Here is a 20822-nt window from a genome sequence, read left to right on the forward strand (position 1 = left end):
CTTGAAGCATTTGAAGTATTTTGTAAAAATAGTACTTGTGATGTGCTACTTTTTTACTAAGTGAAATTTCTTTGGATGTGGTCGTTCATCAGCATTACCGGCCTCTGCTGCCCTCTATAGGTTTCTCTGTTCAATCATATACAAATCTACACTGAAATGTCCTTTTAGGTATAAAATTAACGACTTAGTGAAAATTGTTTATATAAATGATGTTAAATATTAGAATGAATGATGCTTAAAAAATTAATCTCTGTTCCATCATAGAGCCTTTCTTTGGCCCAGTTTCAGTCTGTCCTGTTGTTTTTTATTGCATTTATTTATTGATTTGTGTTTTTGCTGCAGGACAGTAAACTCACTACTATTTGTTGTTATTTTGTAATATTGTGAACATAATTTTCTCCTCAGGTTATAAACGAGCTACTGTAAATAAATAAATAAATAAATTCTGAGTTTATTTTCAAGTAACTTTTTCTGTGATACGTTTTCTGTGCTATATTTAAAGTGAATATAATATTTTGATAAGATAAATCAACTTTTTAATTGAACTGTTTTTATTTTATTTTGAAATTCTATAATTTATCAAATGTTTTTAAAACCAATGTTAATATTTGTTATGTTCTTTTCTGTAGCTACTGTTTGGTGTCAACTGAAGATGCATTTTGAAAAGATTTCAATTAAATAAAGGTTTTAAAGTTAATGTTTTTTGTTTGAATAATTTGTCACAAATCAAGTCATTTATGAGCTAAACTTGGAAGTTTTGATTGAGGCAGTAATACGTTTATTTTTGATCGAGATTTGTGCCTCTTTATATTGTATTTATGACTCTATTTCTTCAATAAGTTACATTTAAACCCACAGTGGGTGGTTGATATTATATTTAACTTTTCTAAAATATTTCAGTGTTTATGTTTTTAGCAGTAAACCGTTATGTTGTTACCGTTACTCCTCCGGTCAGGAGGCGTCGCTATGGAAACTACGGGCGGTTGTTTAGCTTCGGTGTCCGGGTAAAAAGGTAAGGCTCCCGGTTTGAAAGTGAAAATTTCTTCCCGTTAAACCGAAAAAACTAAATTAACCGCAAGCGATTGTCCCGGTGACGGATTGTACCAGAACTTCACGGCGTTAGTTCAGGTAGAAACTTTGGTCAGTCGGTGGTTCCGGTGTTTGCATGCTAGGCGGCTAACGGATCTGTTTGGTTCGGGTTTGGCTTCTACTGTCCCGCTTGTCTGTTGGGGTCTGGCTCCGTTCGGGCACTGATGTTTGGGTGGTTAAGCAGTTAAGACCATTCTTAATCCGGTTCTGATTCGGACATAACTGTTGGAGCGTCAGCAGTTTAACTACAGATTAAAACTCAAAACGATTACAGCCGAATAGAGCCGAACAGAGCCGAGAGTCAGCACTAGCAGGACAGCAAGTAAACAACAAACTCGTATTTTATAGAGATTCATTCATGTAAAGTGTTACATATTTGTGAGTTTTTATGTTTTTAGCTTACAGCTGATGGAAAGCCTGAAATGCACTCAGAAAATTAGAATATTGCACATCCAGTTAAAAGCGATTGTCCATGAACTTTACAGCATATATACTGTACTTGGTCAGGGCTCGTTTTGCATAAATTACTTTATTAGTACGCTAAAGGGTTGAGGTATTAGAAACTGAGATGACTCGATGATGCTTTAACGGAGCAGTCGGTGTAAAGACAAAATGATGTTAGAGCTTATAAGTTAAACATCCCTTTACTATTTTAGTTTCCTGTAGGGCTGGAACAAATGATTGTTTTAGTTTTGGTTAATGTATCAGTTATTCTGATGACTAACAAAATTAGCATGTTCAGCAGAGTTGCATTTAAGTATTTTTATGCAATATTAGAAATACATCAAACGATGCAAAGAAACAGATAATTCAATACCTTTTTAAGTAAAAATTTGATTGCCTAAAATTCAACAACATAGCATTCCTTTAGTGTATGCTTGATAATTTGTAGCAAAGAATGCATATGCAGATAAAAACTTCTAACATCAACATGTGAAAAGCTCAGCCTTTTTGCATCAGTACAGTGTAGAGCTTATTTGAGGATTATTTTATGGATTAACCAGTTAATAATTGGATAGAAGAAAGTGCTTATTAGGATATTCATTTACAGAATTTGAACCAGGTGAAACTAAAACTATAGCCTGTACTTATATATATAAGCCCACGTGCAACGTGCATATTTGCAACGTGCACATTGCATATTTTTCTACAGTTTTGGTTTAATTACTGCTCTGAATGTGCAGTTTGTTCAGCAAATGGTCTATTTCTGAGTTTGTATTCTACAGTTAACTAAATGAGTTTACCATTATTTGAATACTGTGATTAATCCAATTAATTGTTTCAGCCCTAGTCCTAGTCCTATGTCTATCAGTCAGACTGATAGACATTAATATGTTGTGTGGCTCTGTTAAAGTTAATACTGAAGTTATAGTGGAAATAAAGTTACAGATGAACACAGAAGATAAACCCTATTCTCTTTCCAAGCATGGAGTCAAAGCTGCTGAATGGCTGGCAGCAGCAGAAGGTGGAGCTGGAGGTGGAGGTGTGTCGACTGCAGGAGGATCTGGCGGAGAGCCGAGCTGAGAAGGAGGAGCTGGAGTCCAGGAGCAAAGCTCTGACGGACAGGGTGAGGGGGCTGATCTCCCGGTGGGGCTCAGGTGATCAGCAAGGGAGATCAATGTTTTCAAAATGTTTCTCTCTCCAGCTTTGCCAGACTCTGAATCCTTCGATGTCCCTGCTTGATGAGGAGCAGAGGAGGTGGAAAACGAAGCTGAAGGAGGGAAGGGAGAGGGAGGCCAGACAGGCGCTGCTGATCCACCGTCTGCAGAACAAGGTGAGGCCAGAGGGGGGCGCTGCAGAGCAGAAACAGTTCATTCTGCATCTCAAGTCAAACATTCAGTCCCTCCAGAAAGTCATGATGTTACGATCGCAACTATTCATGCAAATTCAAAGTCATCATTTTGAGCTGACTTGCAATTTTCACCAATCATCGCAAATTTACAGCAAATCTGACCAATCACCCAAATGTTTTCTGTATTTCATTCTTTTCTGACCAGTCCCCTTAACCTCTTTTTAATTTAGCTCCCTATTCCACAACAACTCTAGAAAGCCAAACCTGCAAGATGAAAACGTGTGATGCTAAACTGCAACATTTACCTTTTTTTATTTTTCTTATTTTTTGCAAAGCATTTTTGAGATGTTCTGTAGGTCTGTGTTTATACAGAGTTTTCCTTCAAACAAACCATGTAAAATGAGTAACGGTGGTTAATCCATACTGATATATTATATTCAGCTTGTTAAGAAGAATATTAATGTTCTAACTTTGGTTACCTTGCTTGCTAGTTAGGTAATGCCAAGAATAAACCAAATCCCCTTTAATTTTACAGAAGTTGTGCTCACTTTTGCTGTACTTATGTTTAGAAATAATCTTTTATTGTCTCAATAGAAAGAGCAAAGAGTCAGGAGACAATAGACCAGAGGCCAGCTGTTGGCTCTTCTCAGGTAAAAAGGGATAATAGCTTAATTAGAAAAGAGAAGGAAAGGGAAGATTATGTGTTGCAATTTCAACATGTTGAGGGAAAAATAAAGCTTAAAAATGTGCAACTATTTCAAAAAGTGCTATGAAATCTGTAATTTTAGGCCAAAGCAATCACAAAAAAACATCACAAAACCCTGGAGGGACTGAACAGTGGACATTGACTTCACCCACACTGAATGAAAATGGAGATAATGTTCAAGATTTGACTATTTTTCTGTAGGTGATCGAGTACAGGGAACGGTGTCACCGTGTGGATCAGCAGTTGCAGGAAAATCACTCCAGGGTTCTGCTCTCTGAGGTCAGTCCAGAACCTCCTGGATACAGCAGGAGAACCGCATCTGCTCAGATGTGTTTCTGTTTTACAGCAGAGAATCAGAGATGAGCACAGCAAATCCCTGGAGAACGCCCTCATCAGTCTGGAGGAGGAACAGCAGAGGTAGATATTTGTGTGTGTGTGGGGGTGTGTGCGTTTCAGGCGGTCGGAGTCGATCACAAAGCTCACGATCTCTTCCTCCTCAGGTCCACCAGTCTGGCTGAAACCAACGCTCTCCTTCGCCACCAGCTTAGCCAATCAGAGCAGATCAACCAGGAGCTGGCAGAAGACCTCAAGAAGCTGACTGCTGATTGGACGAGAGCAGTGCAGGAGGCGCAGCAAAACGAGGCCGATTGCCAGAAAGAAAAAGAGGTTTGAGGATCGTTGGATATAAACTCTGATGTTCAAACCAGAACAAACCGAACCAACAGGTTGTGGGGGTGTGTATATGTGTGTGTTTCTGTGTGTTTAGTGTCGATTGGGTCACATGGGTCAGCAGCAGGCCCGGCTGCTGTCACTCTGGAAGTCGGTGCTTGATCTGAGGCGACACTGTCACACGCTGAGAACAGCTGCTGACAGGTCAGTTCAGTCATGTGACCTCTGACATCATCGTGGTTTCACTTCCTACTGTTAAAGCAACATGGCTACTTTAAATACTTGAAAATGCTTGAATTTCAATTAAGTGTTTTCAAGGCTTGGAAAGTTCTTGATATTCAATCTGCTCAGTTTTGTAATAAAGTCCCAATTTACCCTTTGATTAAAAGCCTAAATTTGGAAAACATAATTTACAGTTCAACCCACATATTTTCATGCACCAAAAAAAGACACATTTATTTTCTCACTACTTGAAGTTAAATCAGATTTTCTTGTTTTAGGTCAGTTAGAATTACCAAAATTATTTTATGTGAGATTTAACATGTTCTATTTAGTTTAACCTGTCCCTGCTATATGATGTAGTATACCATCACAAGACATTTGTAATTACAACAATAAACAATTAGAAATAAAAATCTTTCAGTTCCATTTTAATTGTTAGGTCATGATTTGATTCAGAAACAATTTTTAATTCAGAAGTCAATTGTTTTATTCAAACAGTCTAGAGATTCTGTTTAAGTTATGCGACTAACAAGAAGAGCAGACATTGTAAACAAATGAAACATTTATTTAAAACAATTTTATAAGGTTCCATACTGCATCAAATTCCATCAGTCTCATGTTTAAATAAAAACAGGTTTGTTCAAAAAGTTTTGTAACTTAAATGACCAGTATTAGGTTATTTAGCTGCCTGGCGTCTTTTTAAATAAGAAAATGTCAAAGAATTCTTCAAAATAATTTCACAAAAAATCAAGCTGACTAAAATCAAATTTTGATCATTTTGAATTGATTCAGAATTGTCAGGATGAGGAATTACAATTCTCTGTAGAATATATTTTTTTTCCTGCACATCTATAAGTTATGTCATATAATAGTGAATTGAAACCGAAGTGTGGTTTCGGAAAAGTTTGAAAACTAACCAAGAAACTGCTTGAATTTCACTGTGGGAAAAGTGTGTGAACCCTAAGGTCAGAGGTCAGTTTGGTGTTTAAGAATCTTCTTGTGGGTGTTTTCCTGCAGGGATCTGTGGCAGCTCAGGGCGGAGTTTTCCAGACTCTCCTCGTCTCTCCTCTGCAGCTGCGACTCCGTCTGCTCCTCACTGAGGCTCAGCTCCCCTCAGATCAAACCTGCCTCCTCTGACCTTCCTCCTCCATCATACTCATCTCCTCCTCTGTCCTCCACTCTCATCCACCCTCCTCCAGACATCTCAGGCTCTGCACTTTGTCCCCACTCCCCTTCCCCTCTGGGGATATTCACCTTAGGAGAGGAAGAGGAGGAGGAGGAGGAGGAGGAGAAACCACTGGAGTTGAAGCTCCAGCATGAAGTGGAGGTGTTCCAGCTGGAGCAAAGGTAAACTAAAGCAAAGGTAAACAACATGTTGGGTATCGAGGTTGTCCTGGAGGCTCAGGTCTTTACCTCCCTTTGTCTGTGTGTGTGTGTGTTAGGATCGAGGAACTCAGTCGCTCCCTGCAGACGGCAGACAGAGCAAGGGAGGCGTCGGAGGCAGACGTGGAGCGGCTGAGGGAATCGGACAGGACGCTGCAGTCGGTCGGTCAGGCTGTCATCAGGATGGTGAGCCTCTCCTCCAATCAGATTCTGTTTCTTCCTGGCCCATCAGTTCATTTTGACCTTTTGTCATCAGTTCCAGTCCCTGAGCAGGATCAGCAACCAGACGCCGAGCGTCTCTACGGACAGCGTCCTCAGTCTGGATATGTCCTCCCTGCTGTCGGTTCTGTCTCAGACTGAGAGTATGCTGCAGTGTAAACACGAGGAGCTGCAGGTTGGTGACTAAAACAGGATCAAACCTGTTAGGCCCAAAACACACCATTTGCATTCCACAATTCACACTATGACCAGTAGACCAAAATAAAGACCCAGCTAAGTGTGGACAAGGACTGTATGTGTCTGTGTGTTAGGGGGCAGAGCTAAATCTGCGGCGGTTCAGCGAAGAGCAAACGTCTCTGCAGCTCCGCCTGAAACAGCTGGAGGAAGAAAAAGAGCAGCTGGACGTGAAAACTGGGAACATGCAGCAAGAACTGATACACACACTGGACTCTCTGAGCAGGTGACCCAGCTGCTGCCCCCTGCTGGTTGTTTCTGTTTTTTATTTAACTTTGACCAATCTCATTAGTCATCACTTCACTTTCACGTCCCTCAGTGAAGGATTTTATGTTTTCTGAGATTCTGGATCAGATCGTCAGTTCTCCAGGACGAACTCGCTTTTTTGTTTAGGGAGCCGTTTGATCAAATTTGTGTTTCTGTGACAGGGAGAAAGACGCTTCCGCCTCCCTGCGTCTGCAGGTGGAGGAGCTGCGGATGAGAGAGGAGGAGGTGAAGAGGGAGATCGACAGACTGAAGAGAGAGAGAGACAGAATGGAGGAAAGAACCCGACAGATGGAGACAGAAAAATACAAACGGTACCAACAGGTTCTACTGAAACATGTATGATATTATGATATTCTGTTAATTATTCTGCTTTTAACTGGTTCTGTTATGATGTTTAACTTTTTAAAGATATTTTCTTAAAAAATATTACATGTATAAAATAGATTCCCATTTATTAATTAAGTTTTTCTGTTGTTCTTATTGTTGGAGGAAGTAGGAGCACAATTATTGACTTGCTGTTACTCAGAAGCATATAAGAAAAAAAATAATAATCCAAAAAAGGTAGAAACTGTGATACTGTCTACTAATGTAATATTCCAAGACCTTTTTTTGTTTTTGTATCTACAATGACTTACTGATCATTTTTCTACAAGAATAACAATATGTAGTTTATTTCAGTGAAATTGTTATCTTGTAGTTAATTATTGAGCAAATAAATTAAAAAAAAGTTGTTATACATATATATTTTTGTGGCTCCACATGCTTTTAACTTCATAATTTTGGTCCACAGAAAAGGTTTGAACACAGCAGGCTTAGTGCTTCCACTGTCGGGTTCTACTTTGGGCTGGGCGATATGGAATAAAGATAAAGTCTTCAGTTTTTTTTATAACCAAATCTGATTTTAATTAAAAAAACGTTCTCTCTCGGGGCGTGCTGTGGTGGCGCAGGGGGTTAGCACGCCCCACGTTTGGAGGCCTTAGTCCTCGACGCGGACGTCGCGGGTTCGACTCCCGGTCCCGACGACCTTTACCGCATGTCTTCCCCCCTCTCCTCGCCCTCCTTCCTGTCTGCCTACTGTGGAAAAAATATGAGCCACTAGCGCCGCAAAAACTCTTCGGAGAAAAAGAAAAAAAAAAAAACTTTCTCTCATTGCTTTCTTTGGTAAAAATGAAATTACAAGTGACGGGAAACATTTTCAAAAAGTGGCTTTTATTTAAATAATTTCTTCTGTGAGTTGTATAGCAAAATCTCCTCTCTTGTTTAAGTCAGAATATTAGCAAAATAAAAACTGTAATGAAAAAGTCTGAATAGTTAACTATTTATTTTCTTCTTCATGAAATGACTGCTTCATTCTCCTAATATTTCAATTGTATTCTTGTAATATTATGACTTTATTCTCATAATTAAGAGAATTAGCCTGACCCTTATACTTCGTTGTAGAGTTAATAAATAGACACTCTAAGACACTTGTCAAACAAGATGGCCACCCTGGGTTTGCTGACATCACTCTGAACTACGGAGACCCAAGGAGAGCATCTGTGAAAAAAGTTCCAATCTTCAAAAATTCATTTGATAAAATCGGTTTATAACTCAGCCTCCGTTCTGCTGTCCTTTCGGGTTTTACAGCTGCTCTCTTTGCTGCAGGGTGGAGGCGGAGCTTCTGGAGAATGTCCAGCTGTCAGAGAGAGAAACTCAGCAGCGGATTGAGATCCACAGCCTGAAGGTAGAAACTCTGTTTCCAGTTTTATTACCTAGAGAACTCACATCTGCAGGATAGGAACAAATAGCTGCTGGTCTACCTGCAGGTGATGCTGGATAGGGAGCAGCTGGACAGGCAGAGAGCAGAAGAAGAAGGTGCTGATGCCAGAGAAGCCTTACAGAAGGTTTGAATGTTCCTGAGTGTTAAGTGGAAGTTAGCTGTTCATTTTAACCCTGTGTTTACTGGTGGTGCCGCTCTCTGTCGCCCCCTGCTGGCGCTCTCTGCTCAGTGCAGGGAGTCCTTGCTGCACCTCTCCTCCTCAGAGACGTTGCTGAAACGGGAGGTGCAGGAGGCGCGGGATGCCCTGGAGAAAGTGTCGGCTCTGAACTCATCTCTGGCCACAGACAAGCGAGATCTGAACATGCAGCTGCTGAAGGTAAAACCTTCTGCTGCCTGGCTCAGAGGCTCCAGGGAAGCTTCCCGTAGCTTCATCACATCTCTCCGGTCATGTTTGTTTCAGCTGGAGACAGAGCTGTCAGACAGCCAGTCACAGCTGCAGACTCTGAGGTCAGAGGTCAGCGTTCTGCAGAGAGACATTAAAAGTCTGAGGAGTGAGTGCAGCCTCCTGAGGTGAGTCTTTAGTGCTGGAGAAGAACCTCCACCCTTAGCGTTTTGGTCCAACCAATCAAATCTCTTCAGAGTTCAGTCGGAGACGCACGCTGATGTCATCCATCAGCTGAAGGAGCGACGCTCACACCTGGAGAGAAACGTGGAGGAGAAGGAGAAGGAGCTGGCCTCCCTGGAGGAGGAGAAGAAGACCACAGATCAGCAGCTGAACGAGGTAAACAGGAAACCACGCTGATGTAGAGTCATTGATAAAATCCATTTTACTCTATTCTTGGTTTGGTAGATTTAACTTTTGGAATATTGGGATTTTTTTTTTCACCAATTCCTTCTTTTTCCATAGTTCAGAGTGATGTCATCTTGTTTGACATGCATATTTTACACTTCTGTTTATTTGGAGTTTGAACTCAGGTCAACTCTGCAACAGAATATTAGGGTCAGGCTAAGATTGTTTTAATTACAAGAATAAAATTGTAATATTTGGAGGAAAAAGTAGTAATCTTATGAGAATTTCAACAGAAAAAAATAAATAAAGGAAGAATGTTGAGCATCTTGTGACGTTATACTTTGATATAAGTTTTACAGATATTTAATACTTAATAGAAATACTTAATCAATTAACACTTTATAATAAATTATTATCATTAGGAAGACTTTGAAACAATCCTGTATGTTTTTATAAGAGAACCACACAGATTGAGCTGGTCGCAATAGATGCTGATTACTTTTTTCTTATTAAAACAACTTTTTTCTGGTAATTTTAAGACGTTTATTCAGATAAAACTGTGCCTTTATTTGCTAATAAAATGACTACATTCTCGTAAATAAACTAAAATCCTCACATCCTGGCCCTAATATGCCGTCGGGCAACTCAAAAAAAAATTAAAACAACATCCACAAATATTTTTCGCTTATTTGTATATTTTTTCTCCAGAAGAGAAAGCAAGAAAAATGCACATATTGATTAAAATGAGAACATTGAATCAGATTCTGTTTTTAAGCCAAGTCTCAAAGCCCCACGCTGATGTAACTCATGTTGACCTGCATCATGTCTGACGGCTTCTCTGTGCTCCTCAGTTATCCTCCCAGCACACCCTGGTACGCGAGGTGCTAAACGAGGTACAGCAACAGCTGTGGAAGACGGAGGAGCAGCTGAATCAGACGGAGAGACAGAAGGAGGAGCTGCAGAGAGAAAGCAAGAAGCTGCAGGAGGAACAGGAAGTTCAGAGGAGATACAAGGAGCAGCTGGAAGAGGAGTTACAGGAGCTGAGGTAGTGAACACACCTAACGTCAGCCTCCTGGTCCTCCTAACAGGTGTGTCTCACCACAGCTCCTCTGCTCCTCCTGCAGGTCCGTGTCGGTGAACCTCCACCTGCAGCTCCGTCTGCAACAGCAGCAGCACTCCCAGTCTGAGGTGGACAGATGTCAGCAGAACACACACATCTGTACGCTGCAGCAGGCCAAAGTCATCTTGCAGGGTCAGTCAGAGAGAGCACTGCTGTCGCTGGTTCATCACATGGGTCACAGGTCACAAGTCACAGGTCAAAGGTCTAAACAGTGATCAGGAACAAAAACTGAAACTGGATAAAAAAAACTGTTAAGGGTCTTCAACATTGGGGCCTCCCGTACAGGTGGTTAGGCCTTCATGGCATTTTGCTGACTCGGGTCACGACCCCAACGTTGAAGACTTCTGGAATAAAGAATCTGTTTCGATCAATTTGCTGAAAATCAAAAATAAGGAATCTGTTCAAGTGAGAGAGAAAAAAGTTCAAACTCCTCCTGGAGATTTATTTAGAAGGTTTCAGAGAGGAAAACAGAAAGAAGTCTGGTTGTGACTTAATGTTTCTGTCTGTCTGAAGGTGAGATCGAGTGTCTGAGAGGAGAACTTCAGCGAGAGACGGCAAGAAGAGAAGATGAGAGGGAGAAAAGGGAAAAAATGCTGGAGGAAAAGAAGGAGTTGAAGGTAGAAATGGAGAGGCTGACGGAGGAGGTGAAGGAGCTGCAGACCAGAAGGACGGAGGAAGACGCCAAGTGGAAGAAGGAAAAGGAGTCGTGGCAGAGAGAAAGAGAAGTTCTGAACAAAGAGCTCGGCATGAGAGATGGAGAGGTGGAGGCGCTGAGGAGGCGTACCGAGGGACTGATGGAGGAGGTGGAGGAAAGGCAGAGAGAGGTGGAGAAACTGAGGGTGGAGGTGGCAAAGAGAGAGACTGAGATCAGCTTTACGATGGAGAGACTGCAGAGAGTAGAGGCAGAGAAGGAGAACCTGGAGGAGCAAGCAAAGAGGAAAGAGGTCAATCTAGAAGAAAAGGAGGTGAAGAGAAGAGAGGAGGAGAACCAGAGGGATTTAGAGACAGAGGCACTGTGCGAACGGATCGAGAAGCTGGAAACGGAAAAGAAAACAATGGAGGAAGAGCTCTGTCAGCTGAGGAGTGAGGAGGAGGAGAGGCGGAGAGAGAGAGTTGTAGCGGATGAGGAAATCAGCAGGCTGAGAAAAGAAATCTCCTTTTTACAGGAGGATGAGAGGAGACAGAGGGAGAAACAGCAGAAGGAGCTGGAGGAGCAGCTGAAAGAGAAAGTAGGGGAGGTGGAGCTCCTGAAAGTGAGGCTGAACGTGGCTCAGGAGGAGTATGAAGAAATGAAGGAGGAGGTGGAGAGGAGGGAGCGCGGCCTGGAGCGACAGATCAGTGCTGTCAGGGACCGAGAGGAGGAGGTGGAGGAGCTGAAGGAGAGCCTGAGGCTGACTGAGGAGCAGAAGGAAGAAGTAGAACGGGAACGGCAGGCAGTCTGTCACAAACTAAAGCAGAAGGAGGCGCGGGAGGAGCAGCTGGAGGCTCTGCTGACAGACACTCAAGCGCTCCTCGAGAAGGAGAAACAAGAAAGAGGAGAAAAAGAGAAAACAATAACCTCCTTGGGCAAGGAGCTGCAGGAGGCTCAGGCTGAGAGAGAGGGAGCAAATAAGAGGGTCAGAGAGAAGGAGGAGGTCTGTGAGCAGCTTCAGGAGGAGGTCAGGATGTGGGAGCAGACAGGAGAGCACAGTGATAAGGAGGTGAAAAAGCTCCATAAAATCAATAAGGAGCTACAAAAGACAGTGCAGAAACTAACGGTCATGCTAGAGGAGAGAGAGGAGGAGTTGAAGGAGAAGGGAAATATGAGGGTGAAAGAGGAGAAAAAGCTCAACAAGGTCATGAAAGAGCGACAAGAGGAGGTGCAACAGCTAAAGGCTGCTCTGGAGGAGAAGGAGGAGGAGGTTAGGGAGTGGAAGGAGAAGGCAGACCTGAGTGGGAAGGAGGAGAAAAAACTCACCAAGATAGTTAAGGAGAGAGCAGAGGAGGTGAAGCAGCTAAGGGCCACACTGGAGGAGGTGAAGGAGCTGAAGGAGAGCCTGAGGCAGACTGAGAAGCAGAAGGAGGAAGAAGAAAGGGAGCGGCAGGCGGTCTGTCACAAACTGAAACAGAAGGAGGTGCAGGAGGAGCAGCTGGGGGCTCTGCTGAAAGAAACTCAGGCGCTCCTGGAGAAGGAGAAAGGAGAAAAAGAGAAAATGATCTCCTCCCACAGCAAGGAGCTGAAGGAGGCTCAGGCCGAGAAAGAGGGAGCGAATGAGAAGGTCAGAGAGAAGGAGAAGGCCCGCGAGAGGCTGCAGGAGGAGCTGAGGAGGTGGCAGCAGACAGCAGAGCAAAGTGATAAAGAGGTGAAAAAGCTCCAGAAGACCATTAAGGAGCTACAAGAGGTGGTTCAGAAGCTGACAGTCACGCTAGAGGAGAGAGAGGAGGAGTGGAAGGAGAAGGCAGAGGTGAGCGCCATGGATGAGAGAATGCTCCACAGGGTCATCAAGGAGCAACAAGAGGAGGTGCAGCAGATGAAGGCAGCGCTGGAGGAGAAGGATGAGGAGGTGAGGGAGTGGAAGGAGAAGGCAGATATGAGTGTAAAGGAGGAGAAAAAAATCAACAAAGTTGTTAAAGATAGAGTAGAGGAGGTGAAGCAGCTGAGGGCAACACTGGAGGAGAAGGAAAATGAGGTGAGAGAGGGGGAGAGGTGCAGAAGGATTGAGGAGGAGAAGAGGAGGAGGACTGAGGAGAAGGTGAGGGAGGTGGAGCAGGAACTGGAAGCAAAGGAGAAGGAGGCAAAGGAGCAAGAAGGGAAGCTAAAAGAAATGGAGGAACAGAGCAATGTTCTGAGAATGAAAGAGGAGAAACTGAAAAGACTGGAAGAGGAACTGAGGGAGGTAAAAGAGGAGCAAAAGGCACAACAGGAAGTTGAGGAAGAGCTTCATCTGGAGGAGGAGAGGAGAAGATCCAGACTGAGAGAGCTGGAGGAGGAGAAGGCAGGACTGCTGGTGGAGCTACAGAGTAAGGAGATGGAGGTGACAGGTCTTACAGAGGAGTTGCAGAGGAAGACAGAGGAGCTATCTGAGCTCAGAGAGGAGCAAATAGAGAAGGAGGAGGAGCTGAGATCAAGAGAGGAGGAGCTGATAAGTAGCAAAAGGGAGGTGTCTGCACTGAGAGACGAGATGAATAAGGAGCAACGAGCAAATCAGGAGAAATTGAGGACGTTTGAGGAGGAGGTGACAGTTCTCAGAGAGAAAGTGATTAAAGAAAGGAAGGAGAAGGAGGAGAAGCAGGAGAAGCTCCGAAAATATGAGAAGGAGGTGTCTGAACTCAAAGTGGAGCTTCTGAAGGAACTCCAGGAGGGGGAGAAAATCCGAGATGAACTGATGAAGAGGAAGGAGGAGGTGGAGGAAGAGGTCAGGAGGACCAAGGATGCATTAAAAGTCATCACTGAGGAGGTGAAAAAAGAGAAGGAGCAGATGAAAGAGAAATTAACAAGGACAGAGATGGAGGTGGGGACTGTAAAGGAGGCCCACAGGAGGCGTGAAAAGGAGGTGTTGCTGCTCAAAGAGGAACTCCAGAAGCAGCAGAAGGTGAAGCTGGAGACTCAAGAGAAGCTGAAGGAAAGTAGAGAAGATGTCTTGGATCTTGAAGAGGAAGCAAAGAAGGAGCGCCAGAGGAGGGAGGAGGTGCAGGAGGAATTGAGAGGTGTTCAGCAGAACATGGAGGTGTTGGAGGAGAGCCTGAGCTCCCTGCGGAGTCAGGTACACAAACAACCCAGGGAGGAGCAGGAGATGCTGAGGAGGTGACATCCATTCAGGGTTTCCTCCAGAAAACTAGCTAAGTCTGGTGGTCGGGGCACTGGGCGGTCCGCCATGTTTTTAAGTTAAAAAATGATAAAAGTAGATAATGACTAGATAACTACAGCAGAATTACTGAAAAACATTGTAATACTCAACATACAACTTAGTCTTAAAAAAGGCAAACACAAAAAATTCAATTAAAATACATATTTTTTAGGCCCTAAAGTTAAATCACAATTATGTAATCAGCAACTGGATCTTTTACCCTTGAGGCGCCTTTAAATCGACTCCACAGTATTTACCTTTAGGTCCCAAAACTACGACGGGTCAAAAAACTATTGAAGACATCGCAAATTTTTACAATAAAGATATTCATTTAAATGCATTAAATTTCAGCTTCAAAACTATCCAGAGGTAAAAAGTTTTCATATTTTTTAAGGTAAAAAACCCACATTAATATACAATTTAATCTTTTCAACAGCTTAGAACCTATCCACAGATATAGTTTTTTTCATATATATATATTGAACTGCCTTGTTCCAGCTATACAGATAAACTTCACTTTTTGTCCAAACAACATATTCTTTGAAGGCAAAAATACAAAATCTGAAATATTTTCTACAAAGAGACACCAAAGCTGCGCCTCCTCACTCAGAGTATTCCATGTATTTACTGACAGCCTCCCCTATAAACCTGAGAAGTCCAGGATTAGCTGCAAGATGTCTTCGTGGAAAGAAAGGCCGAATACAGTCAAAGGACTGCTGGTTCTGGCAATTGAGAAGTAGTTTGGATCTTGGAGTCAAGATAGGAGGAGAAAAGTATGGCAGAGCCTCTTCATGTGTGGAAAACCACAGGATTTCCTCATTTCATGATCTACATGGAGATTTCCCATCACCCATTGCCTCCTCTTTTTCCTCCTCCTCGTCTTGGCTGCAAGATTGCTCCTTGCCAGGTAGCCATTCCTCTGCCAATCCTTCCTGCCCCTCATATGAATTCCCACTTCTGCTTATTTTCTCCTCAGAAACCCCCTCCTCACTCTCCCCAGATTTCAAGATTGCTGCAACAGTTTCTCCAGAGTTAGTCTTCTACTCATGACTTTCATCTGGAGAAATTACCAGCTAGACAAGGCTGCAAACTAGCCTAACAGAAGATGCACCTACATAAACATGCTACGCTAAACATTAGTCTCTCCCTAGAAAAAGAAAACGTAATCAAAGCCAACTTGGCTTTGATTCTTCAAAGTACACACACACACACAGACAAAATGTTTTTTCAAAACTCCTTTACATTATTGCCAATACACCAAAAAGTTGTTGTGGTGTTCACTATTTTTATTGCCATGCATTTTGATTAGTAATAGAACCATGTCACCATTAAAACGTGATGAAGCGTGGTCATTTCAGGAGGCCCATCACACTTATGACCAGTTTTCCCTGTATTTAGAAGATAGAAGCCTAGATTACTTTGGTGTTCATGGGAAAGTTATTTCAAAATGCCAGGGTTACCGCCCATTGAAAACATGTAGTTATAATGGGAGAGGATAAAGAGTGGACACGGAGCGCATATCATCTCTTGTTCTTCAAGCTTTGCAATTAAAAGAACAAAGACATTTTAAAAATAAAACAGTCCTGGCCAAGTTTCATATAGTTAGCCTTTAATGTGACTGAGATATTGAGAATAAAAGCAAAAACTGTTAGGCAGGATGTCCCATTTTGGGCAAGCAAGGTGCCCCAAGGGTTAAACAGGCTGTGTATTGCTGGTTATACTCAGTGGTCCGCAAAATACTTACATTTTAACACAGAACATAGATCTATTTATTTGTTGAAAATTATAAATCTGATTTAATGATTTCAGAACAGATAAATTAAAAGATTTCAAATTGCTTAATGTTTAAATTTAGGACTTAAAGGGGTTGGCAAGTTTTCTTTGTAAACGTGTAAATAATCTAGATAGTTTGATTGTTGCGTTACTATAGCAACAAACCATGAGTTTAATCTTTGTGTTTTAGTTTGGTTTGTTGTAAACAATAACCAATAATCACTGATTGATTTTGAGCTCGGCAAGTCAAACATGCCAAGTGAAAGAGGTGGTGATTTTCTTAACAGGAAGAAGGGCTCTAAATCATATTCTGCTCAAGGCATCATACAACATGGGACCAGCTTTGGTCACATTTAAACAAGTAATAAGAAAAAATGGAAAATGATAAGTATTTATATCCTTAACAAAATTTTCTTAGGGTAAAACATTCATGTATTTCTTTTATCAAGTTTTTTTTGTTAAGTAATATATACTGCTGGATGCAGTACTTCGATTTGCTGGCTGAGATTGGTTGTTATTTATCCAAGCCAATGCAGTATTTCCAAGAAATACTCTGAATGAAAAGGCCTGTCTGTGATTGATTGTGGATGTGGTTCATTTACATTACCTTTATGAAGTTGCAGCGCAGACACAGACTCAAGCACTTATTGAGTGAGCATATGAGACATAAATACACATGCCACACGTCATTCTTCGTTGACAAAGATATATGCGCTCATATCCTCACTACACACTTACTGCGAACCTTCAAAAACACAACTATATTTCCAATTTGTGTTGAGCTTTTATAATTGATATCTACCTTGATGGTAGAGGTGAACCTTCTCTGCAAGATCATTTTTCAAGTCACAAAAGCGACCGACCCGCTAGATGCCAATGGTGGGACAGGTGTGCGCCCCTGACCTCTGCCATTTTCAATGCATCAACTATAAACCCATCTTTGTCACCACTGCTACTGGTGTATTAAAAAAAATATTTAAAATGATTAAACAAGCGACGCTAAGCCTGGTTGGGGGCAAGCAAAGCCAGGCGACCCGCCAGGCTTATGATACTCTGGTTTCTGTTTCAGGTGTGGAATCTGAGCCTGAGCCAGGAACAAGCTCAAAATGAGTTGAAGGAGAAGGAGGAGCAGAACCAGGAGTTGAAGGACGGCCTTAGGGTGGCCATGAAGGAGATGTCACAGCTGGAGGTTCTTCTGAAGGTACAGTGTCTCCTGCTGGACACACACAGGATTACAGTCTAAGGTCATCATGTTTGACCTGTCTGTGAATCCTTAAAAAGTCTTACATTTATTTACCTAAAATGAAGGCCTTTAAATGGATTAAATTCATTTTTAAAAAGTAAGTTAGCCTTAATATTTTAATCACGTCTTAAATTATGCCTCAACACGAGTATTTAATTACCGTATATATTCTATGTATTTTTTTTACTTAGCTAACTGCTAGCTTTTTCCATCTACCATGGGTAAGTGCAAATTTATTGATGAAGTTCGTACATTTTATAGAGGTACAGGTCTTAAATTTCATTCATAATGGTCTTAAAACAATCTTAAATCTGTGTTTGTGAAACCCTGCTTATCTCTTTGACTCCTCGCTTAGGAGAGCCACGCTGAGGGGGAGCTTCTGAAGACCGCCTTGGTGGAGAAGAAGAAGGAGATGGACAGAATCAAAGAGGAGAGTCAAAAGTTGGCCAATGAGGAGCTGGATAAGCAAGGAGAGCTGGAGGAGCTGCGAGCCAGAGTTCAGAGCCTGAAGAGGAGAAAAAGTGAGATGTTAGAGGAGCTGGACAACGCAGAGAAGAGGAGGAAGGAGGCTGAGAGGAAGTGGAAGAGTCAAGTGGAGCAGATGGAGAAAGAGCAGGTGGTGAAGCTGAACACTCTCAGTACAGAAATCCAGTTACTGCGGAGGAAACAGCAGGAGGTGGAAACAGAGTGGAGGTCCAGGGTAGAAGGGAAGGAGGTGGAGGTAGAGAAAGCGAGAATGGAGGTGCAAGAGAGTCAAACCGAGCTGAACAAGTGCAAAACCTTAACAGAGGAGCAGAAGAATCAGCTCTACATACTGACTCAGAGCAACAAGCAGCTGGAGGCAGACAGGGACCGGGTCCGAATGGCCCTGGAGCGGACAGAGTCAGCCATGATTGGCTACAGGGACAGAGCGCACCAACAGGAGCAGAACCCCGGGGCAGAACCTCGCTCAGAGGAGGTCAGTGCAGCGTCTGATTGGTTGGGTTAAGGGCAAATGACCTCTGTGGTTACATGCTTACACCTGGCTGTCCTGATTGACCTTGAGAGAAATGTGTGTCCTCAGGGTGACAGACTGTTGATCCTGCAGCGCCAGGTGGCTGAACTGGAGCTGAACCAAAAACGGATGGACAAGAAGAATTCCCGTCTGGAAAGCCAGAAGGACAAGCTGAAGAAAGACAGAAGTGTTCTCAAAGACACGTTGAAACAGGTGTCCACTGTCGTCCACCCTCTCATCTCCATCACTAGCACATTAACTCTGGGCTTTTAATGTCGCACTGGAGCTCTTGGTTTTCCATCCTAGGAATGTATACTGAAATTGAGGCACAAGGGTGCATTTATTCTGGAGTTAATTTAATACATATGGGCTTCAGTTCATATATAAACCCCCCTAATCATTTTTGAATGTCTTTTAGCATGTTTAATTTTGACATCACAATATTTTCTTTTTTGTGTATTTTTTGGAGACATTAATTACTGATGATGAAATATTTGGCCCCTCCAGGCCTAAAATGACAGATTTTACAGGACCTTTAAAGTTGCAGTCAATGATGAGTGAATTTGCATTAATAGTTGTGATCGCAACTTCCTGAAGGGACTGACTGGTGAGCAGCTCACAGCAGATTTGAATGTTGATTCCTGGATTGTTCCTGTAGCTCCTGACTAGTTTCCTGTCATTTGAGGGCGGCGGTTCATGTCTGCGATGAGTGGATGGAAACTTCCAACCACAGTTTCACAAACACAAATACTAAAAGTCCTGCTTTAATGTGTTTTGTGGTTTTTGTAAATTTGTGGGCCTTTTGTCTGTCAGGTGGAGGAGGAACGATCGAGGCTCCAGCAGCAGCTTTCAGTCAGCTCCAGGTCTGAGGCGAGACAGGTGAGTCTGTGTGACAAGGCTTCTCAGGTAAGCAGCTGTGACTCCGCGTGATTAACAGGTGTGTGTGTGGTGGTGTGTGTTTAGTCATCTGAGAACACCGTTGACGTAGAGCGCACCGTGAAGGAGCTGGAGGACCAGGTGAGATCACCACAGAAGAAGACTTTTAGTGTCTTGATTGGTCAGGTGGATGCTGATGATGTCATCATGTCTGCGCATTCAAGGTGAATCGTCTCCGCGTCTCGCTGGCTGTGGAGCAGGAGCAGAAGGCGGAGTTTATCGAGCAGTCGTCCAGAAATAGCGAATGGCTGCTCTCGATGAGGCAGGGCCTGAACGATTCGCTGGCTGCCGTCTCACGCCGTCCAATCCCAGCAGTCCTGGAGTCTGAGACGCAGCGATTGGACCGCAGCTTGAGGGAGGAGGACCTTAGGTTGTCTCTGAGTCAATCATAGCACACGACCAAAAGACTTCATATCCGAGCAGCTTAGATTTCTGATTGGACAGACTCTGCCTACAGTGAGTCTTTATTTAACGCTGACCAATCAGATGAGACCAAAACATTACAGCTAACGAACTGTCACCTGAATACTTGTTGTTTTTTTAAATTTTATTTTAAATGTTATTTATTTTTTGTAAGCAGCTAATAAACCAAAGGTTTTATAACTGAGGATGTTTGTGGTTTTAATTTTTTTGTGTTAGTAAGTGAATGCATCAAATTCAGGTTTGAACTCAAACTTTCAGCTCATTCAGAAAGTCTGCAGTCCATTCTTGGTGACCACTGACGGGTCCCGACCGGCTCAATGTTCTGATTCAGTTACTCATACTCAAAAAAAAAAAGCTAAGTTCAGGATCCCATCATCATGTTTGTCCAGCTTTAATTAAATATTATTCTGTTGTCCTAAAACCCAAAACCAATATTTTGCTTTTCCTAAATTATATCAACAGTTTTGTCCACATCTTTAACCTACATGTGATAATTTATTATATTCTGACCTAATAGTGGGTTTCTTATTTGTGTTTTTTTTTTTTTTGCTTTACAATCTGTTTTATCAGCTGACTGTGACCATGGATGACTGAATAATCTCAAACTGCAGCTTCCTCTGCAGCACAGACCCAAACGTTTGATACGAACCTGTTTTTTGTCTGCAGCTGCAAACATCTGTCCCCTTCCCAACAACACGGAACATTTCTGTTTTGTTTCCAGTTTCCTGCATCATGAATCATCCTAGTGAAAAGAGAAGCACCACCTGAGAGCAGAGCCTGACCTCCTGCTTCTCTCTGCTCGCAGCTGCAGCTGGTTAATGTCTGCTGGTTTAGACACAGAGTCCTACGGAAGAGCGCTGGGGCCAAAAAACAAAACGAATTCTGACTTTTTATCTCAGAATTCTGATTTTAAAAAGCCGTTCTTAGGTTTATCACAATTATGTTGCTACCACATGAAAATCATCACCTAACAGTTTATTTCTTTTTTATATAATTTGTGAACCTGCACTTTAACCCCTCTGAAATCCAGGCTCAAATTTGTTTTGGTAGATTTACTAGATTTTGTGTGTAAACAATTTAAATAAACTTGAGTCTGAGATTAAAATCAGAATGGATCAGAATTTTACATCATTGCAATATGCCTATTACAGATTTTTTAAAGGTATATTTCTGCCAAAAGGTTTTCTGAGTTTCAAAAGTCAAATGTTTTGAGTTGGAACTCAGAATTTTTTTTACTTTAGTAACTCAGAAATTTCCAAGTTTTGTGCTAGAAAATAACAGATTAATTTCAAACTTTTAGTTTTTCCTAGCAAATTGTTGATATTTCAAATTCATAAATGTCCATGTTTTCTCTAGAAAATTTCTTGGATTAATAA

At 42.2% G+C, this 20822-nt stretch overlaps 1 protein-coding gene across 4 annotated transcripts; it reads left to right on the forward strand.

Annotated features, from left to right (window-relative positions):
• The first annotated feature begins 890 nt into the window (after nt 1–890).
• On the forward strand, nt 891–19631 carry LOC114148753 (trichohyalin). Of its 4 annotated transcripts, none has more exons than XM_028024224.1 (26): nt 891–1012; nt 2515–2656; nt 2735–2863; nt 3789–3866; nt 3934–4004; nt 4088–4253; nt 4354–4460; nt 5496–5825; nt 5921–6047; nt 6118–6255; nt 6392–6540; nt 6743–6892; nt 8226–8304; nt 8387–8464; nt 8570–8716; nt 8801–8910; nt 8980–9121; nt 9982–10175; nt 10255–10382; nt 10764–13993; nt 16920–17051; nt 17449–18051; nt 18157–18300; nt 18901–18966; nt 19051–19104; nt 19188–19631. In XM_028024224.1, the coding sequence occupies exons 1-26, from the start codon at nt 906–908 to the stop codon at nt 19413–19415; spliced, it is 7029 nt and encodes a 2342-aa protein (XP_027880025.1). In that variant the 5' UTR covers nt 891–905; the 3' UTR covers nt 19416–19631. The 4 variants fall into 4 exon arrangements, with proteins under 4 accessions (XP_027880025.1, XP_027880028.1, XP_027880026.1 ...); XM_028024227.1 differs by having other exon boundaries at nt 10764–12793; XM_028024225.1 differs by having other exon boundaries at nt 1007–1128.
• Nucleotides 19632–20822: the final 1191 nt, after the last annotated feature.

The sequence above is a fragment of the Xiphophorus couchianus genome, chromosome 7, assembly GCF_001444195.1.
Source record: "Xiphophorus couchianus chromosome 7, X_couchianus-1.0, whole genome shotgun sequence".
Taxonomy (NCBI): domain Eukaryota; kingdom Metazoa; phylum Chordata; class Actinopteri; order Cyprinodontiformes; family Poeciliidae; genus Xiphophorus; species Xiphophorus couchianus.

Excerpts from the sequence above, each read along its gene's own strand:
- LOC114148753 (XM_028024224.1), top strand. The coding sequence starts at position 906 with ATGTTTTTAGCAGTAAACCGTTATGTTGTTACCGTTACTCCTCCGGTC. Across the intron at positions 2,864-3,788 it reads TCCACCGTCTGCAGAACAAG|GTGATCGAGTACAGGGAACG; the intron begins GTGAGGCCAGAG and ends ATTTTTCTGTAG. Across the intron at positions 8,911-8,979 it reads AGTGAGTGCAGCCTCCTGAG|AGTTCAGTCGGAGACGCACG; the intron begins GTGAGTCTTTAG and ends AAATCTCTTCAG.